This window comes from Ranitomeya variabilis, chromosome 2 (genome assembly GCF_051348905.1).
Source record: "Ranitomeya variabilis isolate aRanVar5 chromosome 2, aRanVar5.hap1, whole genome shotgun sequence".
Lineage (NCBI taxonomy): Eukaryota > Metazoa > Chordata > Amphibia > Anura > Dendrobatidae > Ranitomeya > Ranitomeya variabilis.
The window spans coordinates 886263032-886276383 of record NC_135233.1 but is presented as its reverse complement, the minus strand read 5'-3'; the positions used below and the strand labels follow the sequence as shown (position 1 = coordinate 886276383).

At 47.1% G+C, this 13352-nt stretch overlaps 1 protein-coding gene across 1 annotated transcript in view; it reads left to right on the top strand.

Moving 5' to 3' along the window:
* Positions 1-5372: 5372 nt before the first annotated feature.
* RFC4 (replication factor C subunit 4) overlaps positions 5373-13352 on the top strand; it is a 98131-nt gene continuing 90151 nt past the window's right edge. Inside the window, exon 1 of the mRNA XM_077290422.1 lies at positions 5373-5744. Coding sequence (XP_077146537.1) covers positions 5623-5744 — 122 coding nt within the window. The 5' untranslated portion in view covers positions 5373-5622. The remainder of the gene's footprint in view (positions 5745-13352) is intronic.

Here is a 13352-nt window from a genome sequence, read left to right as displayed (position 1 = left end):
AGTGTGGGCACCATATCCCTGTTAAAAAAAATAATTAAAATAAAAAATAGTTATATACTCACCCGCCGGGATCCAGCGAAGCTCTGGCATTGCGCGCGCGGCTGCCGCCATCTTCCGTTCCCAGGATGCATTGCGAAATTACCCAGATGACTTAGCGGTCTCGCGAGACCGCTAAGTCTTCTGGGTAATTTTGCAATGCATCTCTGGGAACGGAAGATGGCGGCAGGCGCGAGCGCATTGTCGAACGACGGAAGGTGAGAATAGCAGGGGTTTTTTTTTAAATTATTTTTAACATTAGATCTTTTTACTATTGATGCTGCATAGGCGTAAATGGATCCGTTTTCCCTGCCAAAAAATGGGAGTCTCCTAAATGTGATTGACTACTGGAAACTAGGGAAAACTATATATTGACTGTTTTTACAGCCAATCTTTGAAAGGGTTTTCTACGTCGCCTGTGTTAGATACTGCGTGGCTACTATATACTGCATGGGCTGTGTTATATAGTACGTGGGCTGTGTTGTATACTGTTTGGGCTGTGTTATATACTGCGTGGCCCCTGTGTATGGAGCAGAGCCGTGTGTGTACAAGGTGTATGGAGCGGAGCCGTGTGTGTACAAGATGTATGGAGAGGAGCCGTGTGTGTATGAGGTGTACGGAGCGGAGCCGTGTGTGTGTACGAAGTGGAGCCGTGTGTGTACGAGGTGTATGGGGAGGAGCCGTGTGTGTATGAGGTGTATGGGGAGGAGCCGTGTGTGTATGAGGTGTATGGAGAGGAGCCATGTGTGTGCAAGGTATACGGAGCAGCGTCTGCAATGTGTATGGAGCGGAGCTGTGTGTGTACGAGGTGTACGGAGCGGAGCCGTGTGTGTGTACGAAGTGGAGCCGTGTGTGTACGAGGTGTATGGGGAGGAGCCGTGTGTGTATGAGGTGTATGGGGAGGAGCCGTGTGTGTATGAGGTGTATGGAGAGGAGCCATGTGTGTGCAAGGTATACGGAGCAGCGTCTGCAATGTGTATGGAGCGGAGCTGTGTGTGTACGAGGTGTACGGAGTGGAGCCGTGTGTGTATGAGGTGTATGGAGAGGAGCCGTGTGTGTACGAAGTGGTGCCATGTGTGTACGAGATGTATGGAGAGGAGCCTTATGTGTATGAGGTGTACGAAGCGGAGCCGTGTGTGTGCAAGGTATACTGAGCGGAGCAGCGTGTGCAATGTGTATGGAGCGGAGCCGTGAGTGTACGGAGTGGTGCCGTGTGCGTACGAGATGTACGGAGCGGAGCCATGTGTGTATGAGGTGTACAGAGCGGAGCCATGTGTGCAAGGTATACGGAGCGGAGCAGCGTGTGCAATGTGTACGGAGCGGAGCTGTGTGTGTACGAGGTGTACGGAGTGGAGCAGTGTGTGTACGAGATGGAGAGGAAACGTATGTGTATGAGGTGTACAGAGCAGAGCCATGTGTGTGCAAGGTATACGGAGCGGAGCAGCATGTGCAATGTGTATGGAGCGGAGCCGTGAGTGTACGAGGTGTACGGAGTGGTGCCGTGTGTGTACGAGATGTATGGAGCGGAGCCATGTGTGTATGAAGTGTACGGAGCGGAGCCGTGTGTGCAAGGTATACGGAGCGGAGCAGCGTGTGCAATGTGTATGGAGCGGAGCCGTGTGTGTACGGAGTGGAGCCATGTGTGTGCGAGGTGTTCGGAGTGGAGCCGTGTGTGTGTATGAGGTGTACGGAGCGGAGCTGTGTGTGTACGAGGTGTACGGAGCGGAGCCGCATGTGCAAGGTGTATGGAGCGCAGTCGTGTGTGTACGAGGTGTATGGAGCGGAGCCATGTGTGTACGAGGTGTATGGAGTGGAGCCGTGTGTGTACGAGATGTATGGAGAGGAACCGTGTGTGTGTAATGAGGTGTACGGAGCGGAGCCGTGTGTGTATAAGGTGTATGGAGCAGAGCCGTGTGTGTACGAAGTGTATGGAGTGGAGCCGTGTGTGTGCGAGGTGTATGGGGAGGAGCCATGTGTGTATGAGGTGTACGGAGCGGAGCCGTGTGTGTATGAGGTGTGCGGAGCGGAGCCGCATGTGCAAGGTGTATGGAGCGGAGTCGTGTGTGTACGAGGTGTATGGAGCGGAGTCGCATGTGTACGAGGTGTACGGAGCGGACGCTGGCTGTGTCGGATCGGAGCAGATATTGCTCCTCGCTCTGACACTGACTGGCACAGGAGGTCTTTATCAGTGGCGTATCACAGCTGCAGCGACGTGAGCAGTCAGCGGCGCAGCTGGATGACACCATTCAGCTCCGTGGGAGTGGAAGCTGCCGGCTGCTGCGAGGGAGCGCGGTGAAAGGTGTGTGTGTGTAGTGATGGAGAAGGCAATGATGGGGGTGGGGTAACCATGTGTGGCCATTATACTGCACCCAGCATTGTGTGGGGCCATTATACTGTATGGAGCATTGTGAGGGGCCATTATACTGTACCCAGCATTATGTGTGGCTATTATACTGTACCCAGCAACGTATGGGGCCATTATACTGTACAAAGCATCATGTGGGGCCACTATACTGTATGGACCATCACGTGGGGCAAGTATACCGTACACAGCATCATGTGGGGCCATTATACAGTATTGAGCATTATGTGTGGCCATTATACAGTATGGGGCACTGTGTGGCCATTATACAGTATGGAGCATCATGTGGAGCCATTATACAGTAAGGAGCATCATGTGTGGCCATTATACAGTATGGAGCATCATGTTTGGCCATTATACAGTACGCAGCATCATGTGTGGCCATTATACAGTACGAAGCATCATGTGGGGCTATTATACAGTATGGAGCATAATGTGGCCAATGGCCATTATACAGTATGGAGCATCATGTGTGGCCATTATACAGTATGGAGCATCATGTGGCCATTATACAGTATGGAGCATCATGTGGCCATTATACAGTATGGGACATCATGTGTGGCCATTATACAGTATGGAGCATCATGTGTGGCCATTATACAGTATGGAGCACTGTGTGGCCATTATACAGTATGGAGAACTGTGTGGCCATTATACAGTATGGAGCACTGTGTGGCCAATATACAGTATGGAGCATCATGTGGAGCCATTATACAGTATGGAGCATCATGTGTGGCCATTATACAGTATGGGGCACTGTGTGGCCAATATACAGTATGGAGCATCATGTGTGGCCATTATACAGTATGGAGCATAATGTGGCCATTATACAGTATGGAGCATCATGTGGCCATTATACAGTATGGAGCATTATGTGTGGTCATTATACAGCATGGAGCACTGTGTGGCCATTATACAGTGTGGAGCACTGTGTGGCCATTATACAGTAAGGAGCATCATGTGTGGCCATTATACAGTATACAACCACAAAAAGAAGGTGTACTAGTCCAGAGTAAAAAAGAATATAAGCTTTATTGAAATACAACCATATACAAAAAAGGCTAAAATGACGAGGGGTAAACAACCAGCCCTCAAATTGCACATACAAGAGGGACACAGCAACTCATAACCTTCAAGTAAAGGTATACTAGTCCATAAGAGCCCAAGAGAGTCCCCTGCTCATACATATATATATATACACAAGATAACCCAACAGTGGGAAAATAAGTAGCAGCGGGCAAAAGCACAGCGGACCAGTAGCATACCTGATGACAGTATTGACCGGGTATGTGATGCGGCGTCCCCCACCTCCCGACGCGCGTTTCGGATAGTCCTTCCTCAAGAGAGGCAGAGAGTATGCAGCATCATGTGGGCCCATTATACTGTATGGAGCATCACGTGGGGCCAGTACACTGTACGCAGCATCATTTGGGGCCATTATACAGTATGGAGCATCATGTGTGGCCATTATACAGTATGGAGCATAATGTGGCCATTATACAGTATGGAGCATTATGTGTGGCCATTATACAGTATGGGGCACTGTGTGGCCATTATACAGTATGGAGCATCATGTGGAGCCATTATACAGTAAGAAGCATCATGTGTGGCCATTATACAGTATGGAGCATCATGTGGAGCCATTATACAGTATGGAGCATCATGTGTGGCCACTATACAGTATGGAGCATCATGTGGAGCCATTATACAGTATGGAGCATCATGTGTGGCCATTATACAGTATGGGGCATCATGTGGAGCCATTATACAGTATGAAGCATCATGTGTGGCCATTATACAGTATGGAGCATCACGTGTAGCTATTATACAGTATGGAGCATCATGTGGCCATTATACAGTATGGAGCATCATGTGTGGCCATTATACAGTATCGCATCATGTATGGCCATTATACAGTATGGAGCACTGTGTGGCCATTATACAGTATGGAGCACTGTGTGGCCAATATACAGTATGGAGCATCACGTGTGGTCATTATACAGTATGCAGCATCATGTGTGGCCATTATACAGTATGCAGCATCATGTGGGCCCATTATACTGTATGGAGCATCATGTGGGGCCAGTACACTACGCAGCAGCATTTGGGGCCATTATACAGTATGGAGCGTCATGTGTGGCCATTATACAGTATGGGGCATCATGTGGAGCCATTATACAGTATGAAGCATCATGTGTGGCCATTATACAGTATGGAGCATCACGTGTAGCTATTATACAGTATGGAGCATCATGTGGCCATTATACAGTATGGAGCATCATGTGTGGCCATTATACAGTATCGCATCATGTATGGCCATTATACAGTATGGAGCACTGTGTGGCCATTATACAGTATGGAGCACTGTGTGGCCAATATACAGTATGGAGCATCACGTGTGGTCATTATACAGTATGCAGCATCATGTGTGGCCATTATACAGTATGCAGCATCATGTGGGCCCATTATACTGTATGGAGCATCATGTGGGGCCAGTACACTACGCAGCAGCATTTGGGGCCATTATACAGTATGGAGCGTCATGTGTGGCCATTATACAGTATGGAGCATCATGTGTGGCCATATTTTTTTTGTTTATAATTATTGTTTACGAAACATTGTGATCAGAAGTGCTAAATAGGTGTGGTTGGGGCGTGACTAGTTGTGAAATGGGTGTGGTCAGAGTTGTGGCCTAAAATTTGCTGCGGCACGCTGTGCGCGACGCTGACTTTGTCCCTCGTTCCCTTCTTCGAAAGTTGGGAGGTAAGGAAAGCAGCCTTAGTTTTTTCTCCTAAACAAAGCATTGCGACGTACAGCCAACAACGCTAGTGTGAAAGTAGCCTATATTTACAATTATGAGCTATTTAGTCTCGTCTGTAGGGGAGAGTTACCCCATTTCCTCTCTCTAGTGACTGTCCGCCTCCCAGCCTGTATTCGGCGGAGTATTTGGCCGCCTCCTCTCCTTTAGACCAGTGTATGCGACACTCGTGCTCCACATCACACACTCACACTGAGGGAGGACAGGAGAAGGCGGCGGCGGTCACATGACTCAGTGATGTCACTGGTAGGTCCGGTCACATGGCTACTCGTTTACTAATGTTGTTGGCGCAGGCAGCCACGTGACCGGGAAGTGATTGGCGCGGTTTTGGCGCGCTGGCTGCCGGAGTTGAAGCTGAGAGCGGCAGTGCAGTGTGCGGCGGTCAGCGCGGCCTTACAGCTGGAGAATGCAGGCGTTTCTGAAAGGCGGGACGTCCATCAGCACGAAGCCACTGAAGGAGAAGACTTCGGCCTCCACCTCTGGCGCTGACGGCAAGAAGCAGAAGCCAATTCCTTGGGTGGAGAAATAGTGAGTTTTCCCGCACGTCCCACCTCCGGGCGGCCGGCCGGCAGTCTGCCAGTCACAGCCCTCGTCGCCCCCACGTCTGTCATTTCTAGCCTCTGCCGATCATGTAAATGGCTATAAAGCAGCGGACACTTCCAGGGGTCTTCACTGCTAGGGCAGTGGCCCCCAATGATCCCAGTAATATACCCAGCCCTGATACTTGTCTCCACCGCTGCTCCCAGTGTCTCCTATTGTCCCCAGTGCTGCAGACAATCACTGAGCTCAGCGGCTTTCCCTAAGTAGTTAGTACGAACCTCTCCGAGCCACTGATTGGCTGCAGCGCTGCTGACCATTACTAACACTGGGGTCAGTGGGAAGACTCTGAGCACCCTTCTCATTTCCCGTGTTCCCTCATACTGCCCCACAGTGGCACCTGGGCTTGTGTGATGGCATGCCACATGACCCCACCAGCCAATCAGCGACCACTAGCACCGCGATCCTGTGGTGCCGCTGTCATAACCTGTCCCGCTAGTTAGCCCCTTCAATAAAGCACTAGTAAATAAACTAAATGATGCTTTATCATCAAACCTCTGAACAAAAAGTGGAATAAAATGTGATCAAAAAGACAAATATGAAATCTCTGAAAACCTCATCTTGTCCCGCTAAAACCAAGTCATCATACAGCTCCTCCAGTGGAAAAATACGTTATAGCTCTCAGAATAAAGCAATGCAAAAATAATTGTTTTTTTTTTCTCTAAAATATATTTTTTGTGTAAAAGCACCAAAATATAAAAAATATAAATGGGGAGTTGCTGTAATTGTACTGACCCGAAGAGAATAAAGCTGTCTTAAAGGGAACCTGTCGCCCCACCCCCGGGCATTTGTATGTAAAAGACATCTTGTGCAGCACTAATGCTGCATTCTGTCAAGGTGGTTCTTTTTGTTGGGGTCCCTTCGACCACTGAAAGCATGGGCCGCCTCTTTCCTACGGTGCAGTGTCATAGGAATCGTCCGAGGCGGCGGGAGATGAGGGAGAGCTGCAGAGAACTACTGCGCATGCCCAAGATTCCCAGCCCTGCAGTGTGAATAAATCAGAAGAGACTGCGGGGCGGGATCTCGGGCCACGAGTACACGCAAGCACGAGAATTAAGACATCATGTGCTGTCAGTGGAAGGGCAGCGCTAAGTACGCATGCCCGAGAAAAACAAATACAGCGCAGGCACCGGGGACATAACTGAACGCTGAGGAGGCGGCGCCCAGGGGAAAGGAGGAAATGACTGATGGCTGGGAGGCGTTTGTGTCCTGGGAGGAAAGACATTCCCCCCTGACAAACTACAGGTATGAGGGGCAAATTATAAAAGCGATTCTTTAAGTGGTGGCAGGGACCCCAACTAAAAGAGCCACCTTAGCAGAATGCAGCATTAGTGCTGCACAAGGTGGCTCTTTTAGTTACAAACGCCTTGGGGGGTCGACAGGTTCCCTTTAACAATTTCACCACAACCGGAACAGTATAAAAAGAAACCCACAATTTCTGAATTGCTGGTTTTTGTTAATTCTGCCTCCCAAAAATCAGAATAAAAAGTGATCAAAAAATATCATGTGCTTTAAAATTGTTACAAATAAAAACTTCAACTCCTCTTGCAAAAAAATAAGCCCTCATGTGACTATCAACCGAAATATGGAAAAATTATAGTTATGAAAATATGGTGATGCAAAACTTGTTTTTGCAATAAAAAGCGTTTTTTAGTGTGTGACAGCAGCCAAACACAAAAAAAGCTATACATCTGGTATAGCTGTAATTGCACAAACCCGAAGAATAGTCATCTAATCACTTAGGCTACGTTCACATTTGCGTTGTGCGCCGCAGCGTCGGCGCCGCAGCGCACAACGCAAACAAAAACGCGGCAAAACGCACGCTAAAACGCTGCGTTTTGCGCCGCATGCGTCCTTTTTGGCCGAAAGTTGGACGCAAAAAAAATGCAACTTGAAGCGTTTCTTGCGTCCAACGCATGCGGCGCAAAACGCAGCACAACGCATGTCCATGCGCCCCCATGTTAAATATAGGGGCGCATGACGCATGCGGCGGCGCTGCGGCGCTGACCGCAAATGTGAACGTAGCCTTATACCACACAAGGAACAACATAAAAAATAAATAAAACCTATTCTTCACCTGCTGTTGAATTATTATTATTTTCCCCTGTCTCTCAAAGATCGCAGTAAGGCTTGGTGCACATTTATCCTGCTCTCTGCGCTGAGCTCTTGTGTCGAGGTTTCTGTGTAAATCTTTGAAATAAGCGATTCAGACAGAACCTCTGGCGAAAGATTCCCTATGAGGCAGATGGAGGCACTGTGGACGCTGTCTGGCTGCCTATGATCCGGCGGTCCACAACAGTTTTATGCACTTCTTAAAAGAACGACACAGCTGAACAGAGACCAGACGGAGTCCAGAGTACCTCTGCTGCCTCATTATAGTGAATGGATCCCTCAGGGGTTTCATCTGTCACTTCACTTGGAGATTTAGATGAAAACCCTGATGTAAGTGCTCAGGGTAGATTGCTGGATAAATGTGATCCGAAATGTCATGTAAAATGTCCCTCACAAAAGCTTCAACTCAATCCACAAAAAAGCAAGTCCCCACTCAGGCCTGTCATCTGTTAACGGAAATTGTAGCCAAGGTATACCCAGTACATCCAGTGTCGGAAAGGGGTTTAAAAAAACAAAACAAAAAGTATACCGCCAGGTTAAGGACTCTTGGTGTTGTGTTGCCCAAACAAATAGATATTTGATGCATCTCATGGCAGGTTTCTGAGCATAGCATCGTTTACACGAATACATCATCAGATAGATGTGCGCTGATGTGTTCAGATCCCTGTTATTCACTTCTAGTAACTTCAGCATTAGCCCAGTGTTTGGATCAGATCTCCATCCGGGTTTGGTTAGTGTCTGTATTAGGCCGGAGACACACTGGTGCGAGATACGGCCGAGTCTCGCTGGTTAAAAGCAAGCTGTGGCACCTGCATTCCGGAGCGGAGCGTGCAGCTGCATAGCAATACATGGAGCTGCACGCTCCGCTCCGGAGTGACGGTGCCACAGCTTGCTTTTAACCAGCGAGACTTGGCCGTATCTCACAGCAGTGTGTCTCCGGCCTTACATCAATGATTTTCTTGTAAGCAAAAAAAAGTCAGTCTTTTACCCATTACAATGTTTAAAGCAGAATACACAGATGACATTATCCACATACTGTCCATTGTTGTCACAAACCCATAGACTTGCATTGGTGAGTTTGATCCACAACTTAAACGAAAGGCAGACAGATTGTCATCTTTTTCTTTTCTTCTTTGTGTGTGTACCATACAGTAGCTGTGAGAAGCCCACAGACTATGATGGATATGTGTTCTATCTGAAAAACACTGATAGAGTATGGATATGTAAAACTGATGTCTGAGTGCTTAGAGCTAGATACGTGCTAACATAATGCAATGCCCTACTCAATCTCCTGCAAATAAGTATTTGCCCTTTTTATGTTATTACTATTCCAGCTTTTAGACAGTTTTTCCAAAAAACAGGCAATCTACAGTCTCATGCACACACATTTTTTTTTTTCCTGGCTGAATTGGAAAACTGCTGTGTTTTTGCAAACTGAAACATGTCACTTATTTCAGCATTTTTTCACCCATAGAAAGCAATGAGTAACTACAAAAATGCATTAAAAACGCAAGTATCAGGTTTTGGTGCAAAAACCTAAGAAAGTTACATAATGTTTTTTTTTTTTTTTTTTTTGTGGCACCAAACTTATCAGCATGCACAAGATGCAATAATAACGCAGCAAAACTTTTTTGTAAGCAGCTTCTTTACTGTCAAGAGAGCAGGTTTTGCCTGCTGAAAAATGCAGCAAAAAACGCAACGTGTGAGTGTTGCCTTAGAGCAGTGGTCCCAACCTTTCTGACCTTGAGAGCCACATCCAGCTACTGCCCCTCCCTCACAGTAGTGGCAACCAAAGCCCCCATTATGGGTATAATGATAACCAATGCTTTTCCACACAAATCACCCAAAAGCAGTATACCGAGATCCAAGGGTTCCCACCACATTCAGCATTCTCCCATCACGCACTCCCAGCACAGTCACATCCAGCTTCAAGCACCTCCTCTAACCGGTAGTATCATCCTGTCTCCGATCAGTATGTCTTTGGAATTTTCCAAATCAGTCAGAAAAAAGCAAAGCAATGTGTGTGCGTGAGATTTCTGAAATCTCATAGCTTTTGCTGGTGCTGTAAAATGCAGCTGAAGATTTGTGTAAAAAAAAAAATGCAGCAAAGACCCAACTTGTGAACATAGCCTAAATGTGTCCAAAACTAGATGTGACAACTTGCGCCAACATGTCATAGTCTGCAAAAAATTCAAGTCATACTACTAATAATGAATCTGCCCTTATGTTCTCCTGCTTGAGTTCCTTTGCTTTAGTTTTACAGCATAGCTGTAGACACTTAACACCATTTTTTTTTTTTTTTATAAATGTAGGTATTTGCGTTACATTTTTAGTGACCATGCTTCAACTTTGCCACTCCACATTTATCAAAGCTTAATAATGATACATTTGATGTAAATTGATAAGCATGGTAGTACGTGCCTCACTGTTAGAGAAAAGATTGAGAATAGTGTGATAATGAAATACATTTTGCACAAATTGCAACATTTTTTGACACACTTCCCAATGTTCAAAAGAACAGGTAACCAATATCAAATGGCGCATGGTAGTGTAGACCTTTGCACAAGCTGCTAATTCTTATGCATCTTAAAAATGATGGCAATACAACCATGTCACCTTAGAGGGGTTGTCCTCTACTAGGGCAACCCCTTCTTGATCAAAATGTTTGGCCTCCATAAAATAATAAAGCTTAAGGTACCTTCACACTGAACAACTTAACGACAGCGATCCGTGACGTTGCAGCGTCCTGGATAGCGATATCGTTGTGTTTGACACGCAGCAGCGATCTGGATCCTGCTGTGATATCGTTGGTCGGAGCTAGAAGTCCAGAACTTTATTTGGTCGTCAGATCGGCGTGTATCGTTGTGTTTGACAGCAAAAGCAACGATGCCAGCAATGTTTTACAATGGTAACCAGGGTAAATATCGGGTTACTAAGCGCAGGGCCACGCTTAGTAACCCGATATTTACCCTGGTTACCATTGTAAAAGTAAAAAAAAAAACAGTACATACTCACCTTCTGATGTCTGTCACGTCCCCCGGCGTCCGCGCTGCTGCTCAGAGCTTCCTGCACTGAATGTGTCACCGCCGGCCGGCCGTAAAGCAGAGCACAGCGGTGACGTCACCGCTCTGCTTTAGGGCCGGCGCTTACACAGTGCAGGGAAGCGGACGCCGGGGGACGCGACAGACACCGGAATGTAAGTATGTAGTGTTTTTATTTATTTTTTTTTACATTTACACTGGTAACCAGGGTAAACATCGGGTTACTAAGTGCGGCCCTGCGCTTAGTAACCTGATGTTTACCCTGGTTACCCAGGGACCGGCATCGTTGGTAGCTGGAGAGCTGTCTGTGTGACAGCTCTCCAGCGACCACACAACGACGAAACAGCTACGCTGCAGCGATCGGCATCGTTGTCTATATCGCTGCAGCGTCGCTTAATGTGACGGTACCTTTATACTCCCCTCCAATTGCCTCCTGGGGTTCCTGAAATCTGGTTGAACTAAAAACTACAGAGGACTATATAGCAGGTAGTTTTCTGTAGTTAACAACCCGGCACACACAAGTTGCTTCATACTGATATTTCACCTTTGATAGTAAGTACACCTTAATAAAGAGCCTTCAATATAGTTGGATAAAGTTACTGCAACATTAATAACTAGATTGGATTTGGTAGGAATATTTCATTAAAGCGGATCAGAATAAAGACGCCTGGAATATCTAAAACTGATTGCTTTGTAAACCTACTTAATCAGTTTTACTCTTGGTGCCTTCTGCGTTTGTGGCATGACTAAATTTAGAGGGTTTTTTCCTACAATTGGTGTAACTAGACTGTAATCATTTCTGCGGAGAGAGATATAACTGGATGTCGCCAGAGACGAGGACACACAAGTTCAAAGCGACTGAAGCGCAGGAAGCAAGAGCAGACTACCAGTGCTGGTCCGTGTCCCATAGCTTTGTGCGCCCATGGTGTAAGGCCACGTTCACACTTTGCGGCGTCCCTCTGCGGGTTCTCCCGCAGCGGAATTGATGAATCTGCAGGGTAAAACCGCTGCGGTTATCCCTGCAGATTTATTGCGGTTTGTTCCGCGGTTTCCGCTGCAGGATTACTCCTATACTATTGATGCTGCATATGCAGCAATATGCAGCATCAATAGTAATGTTAAAAATAATAAAAATTGGTTATACTCACCCTCCGATGTCCGGATCTCCTCGGCGCTGCATGCGGCGCTCCGGTTCCAAAGATGCTGTGCCGAGAAGGACCTTCGTGACGTCACGGTCATGTGACCCGGGCGTCATCACGGTCATGTGACCGCGACGTCACCGCAGGTCCTGTTCGCACAGCAACTCTGACCGGCCGGCTGCGTGCAGCGCTGAGAGGTGAGTATAACATGATTTTTAATTTTTATTATTTTTTTTTTACCCCAAATATGGTTCCCAGGGCCTGGAGGAGAGTCTCCTCTCCTCCACCCCGGGTACCACCCGCACATTAACCGCTTACTTCCCGCACCGTGGGCACAGCCCCATGCGGGAAGTAAGCGGTTCAATGCATTTCTATGGGTGCAGAATCGCAGCAATTCTGCACAAAGAAGTGACATGCTGCGGGTTTTAAACCGCTGCGTTTCTGCGCGGTTTTTCCCGCAGCATGTGCACAGCGGTTTGCGGTTTCCATAGGGTTTACATGTAAATGGAAACGCTATGGAAACTGCTGCGGACCCGCATCATCAAAATCGCTGCGGATCTGCGGTAAAAACCGCAAAGTGTGAACATGGCCTAAATGTGTTAGGGCTTGTTCATGCGTTGCAGATTTGCTGTCAGAACCTGAAGCAAACCTGATGCCAGTAAAGTGAATGAGCATCCTGAAGTGTCATGCACATGTTGCTTATTTGTGACTTGCAAATTTGGTGCAGAAAATAATCTGCACCATGTCAATTTTGTGTGTTTTTAGCCCTGTGTTTTTCACCATTGACTTCACAAATCAGTCAAAAGCGCAGGGCAAAAATTCACGTTTTTGCAGCTGCGTTTTTCCTGCCGAGAGATTAGAAATTGTGCTGAATTTTCTGCATCCATTTTTTCAACATGGGCACATAGCCTTACACAGTTAGGGTAAGTTCACACAGGGCGTTTTTTCTGCAGCAAAGCCTGATCTTCTTGGCAGGAAAGAAGCTGCGTCAAAAACGCAGGTCTAGGTGTGTTTTTGGTGCGTTTTTTGTTGCGTATTTGGTGCGTTTTTTTAGTGCGTTTTTTTTCTTTGTCCATGCTAATGTCCTTGGATTTTCAGCAGCAAATGATACCTGCAGTTTTGCTGCGCTTTTTTCAACACACATTCAAGTCAATGGGTGAAAAAACGCAGTGAGAATAAATCAGAAGACACTGCGGGGCTGGGATTCACAGGCAGGGCGGCCGCACAGGCGCAGTCAGCTAGACTGC